Raw genomic sequence first — 1,591 nt, forward strand, 5'->3', positions numbered from 1 at the left:
GGCTCCCAAGTGCTCCCCGAGTGTCCCCAAGCGCCCCCAAGTGTCCCCAAGTGTCCCCAATTGTCCCCAAGTGCTCCCAAGTGTCCCTAAGTGTTCCCAAGTGCTCCCGAGTGTCCCCAAATGTCCCCAGGTGCTCCCCAAGTGTTCCCACGTGTCCCTGAGTGCTCCCAAGTGTCCCCAAGTGTCCCCAAGTGTCCCCGAGTGTCCCTCGTGCCTTTAACATCCACGCCTGAATCTCACAGCCCCCAAAGCTCCTCCTCACCCCAACTTCTCCCCCCATGTCACCCCAATGTCACCACTGGCCCTCCACTCTCACCATCCAGGGGGGTTCTTCAAGCCTCCCTGAGCTCCCCCATCCCCTCCAAAGCTCCTCCTCCTCCTCCTGCTCACCCCAAACCCCCCCGGGGCTCCCCCCTCACCTATGTAGGTGTTGCCGTTCCTGGTGTTGGGGTAGGAGAAGTCGTGCAGGTCCCACGTCTCCCTCTGCAGCATGTAATCGGTGCCTGGGGTGGGCAGGGGGTCACACTCAGCATTGGGGGGTCCCACAGGGGCAGGGGGACCTCGGGGAGGGACTGGGGGATCCCACAGGGGCACGGGCACCTCAGGAATGGGGTCCCATGGGTGTCCCAGAGGGGCATGGGCACCTCAGGAATGGGGTCCCATGGGTGTCCCATGTAGGCACAGACCCCCCAGGGAAGGAGGTGTCCCCCCAAAGGGAACCCCCATGAGAAGGGGTGCCCAGAGGGGTGACCCCAGGAGTGGCAGGTCCCCCCTGTCCCCTCACCCTGCCAGTTGTAGGCGCCAGGCGCCCCGAAGTAGATGATGTTGGCGCTGAAGCCGGCGCTGGTGCCCATCTGGCACATGCCGGTCTCGTCGGTGTCGGTGTTGGCGTTGCACATCTCGTTGTGGTACGTCTGCCACTCGTCCCCCAGGTCCAGGCGCAGGTCATTGCCACGGACGTAGCAACGGCCGACCATGCGGCGCTGGGCCTCGGCCCCCGACCACAGCACCCGCGTGTAGCGGTGGGCACAGGCCTGGGGACAGCGGGGACGGACAGGGGACAGCTCAGGGACAGACAGGGACAGCTCAGGGACAGACAGGGACAGCTCAGGGACAGCTCAGGGACAAACACGGACAGGTCAGGGACAGGTCAGGGACAGGTCAGGGACAGACAGGAACAGCCACAGCACCTGTGTGTAGCTGTGGGCACAGGCCTGGGGACAGTGGGGACACTGAGGTTCAGGGGACACCTCAAAGGTGCAGGGACACCCCAAGGGGATGTGTGTGTAAAGAACCAGGATCTGGGTGTGCAAGGATCTGAGACCTGAGTGTGTAAGGATCTGGGTGTACAAGGATTTGGGATCTGAGTGTGCAAGGATCTGGAATCTGGGGTCTGGGTGTGCAGGGATCTGGGTGTGCAGGGATCTGGGTGTGTAAGGATCTGGGATCTGGGTGTGCAGGGATCTGGGTTCTGGGGTCTGAGTGTGCAAACATCTGGGGTCTGGGTGTGCAAAGCCCCGCGGTGCCCCCCAGACTCACCAGGACCCTCCCCGGTGGCTGCCGCTGGCTGGCCACTGGCACCCCCAGCCAC

The 1,591-nt window shown here is 63.7% G+C and overlaps 1 protein-coding gene across 1 annotated transcript in view; it reads right to left on the reverse strand.

Moving 5' to 3' along the window:
- The window catches only part of ITGA3 (integrin subunit alpha 3), a 12,816-nt gene that overhangs the window by 10,746 nt on the left and 479 nt on the right, over window positions 1-1,591 (reverse strand). The window contains exons 3-5 of the mRNA XM_031065194.1: window positions 1,540-1,589; window positions 785-1,034; window positions 420-503 (exon numbers count right to left, since the gene is read on the reverse strand). Of these exons, the coding sequence (XP_030921054.1) occupies window positions 420-503; window positions 785-1,034; window positions 1,540-1,589 (384 nt within the window). The remainder of the gene's footprint in view (window positions 1-419; window positions 504-784; window positions 1,035-1,539; window positions 1,590-1,591) is intronic.

This window comes from Geospiza fortis, unplaced genomic scaffold (assembly GCF_000277835.1).
Source record: "Geospiza fortis unplaced genomic scaffold, GeoFor_1.0 scaffold406, whole genome shotgun sequence".
NCBI lineage: Eukaryota > Metazoa > Chordata > Aves > Passeriformes > Thraupidae > Geospiza > Geospiza fortis.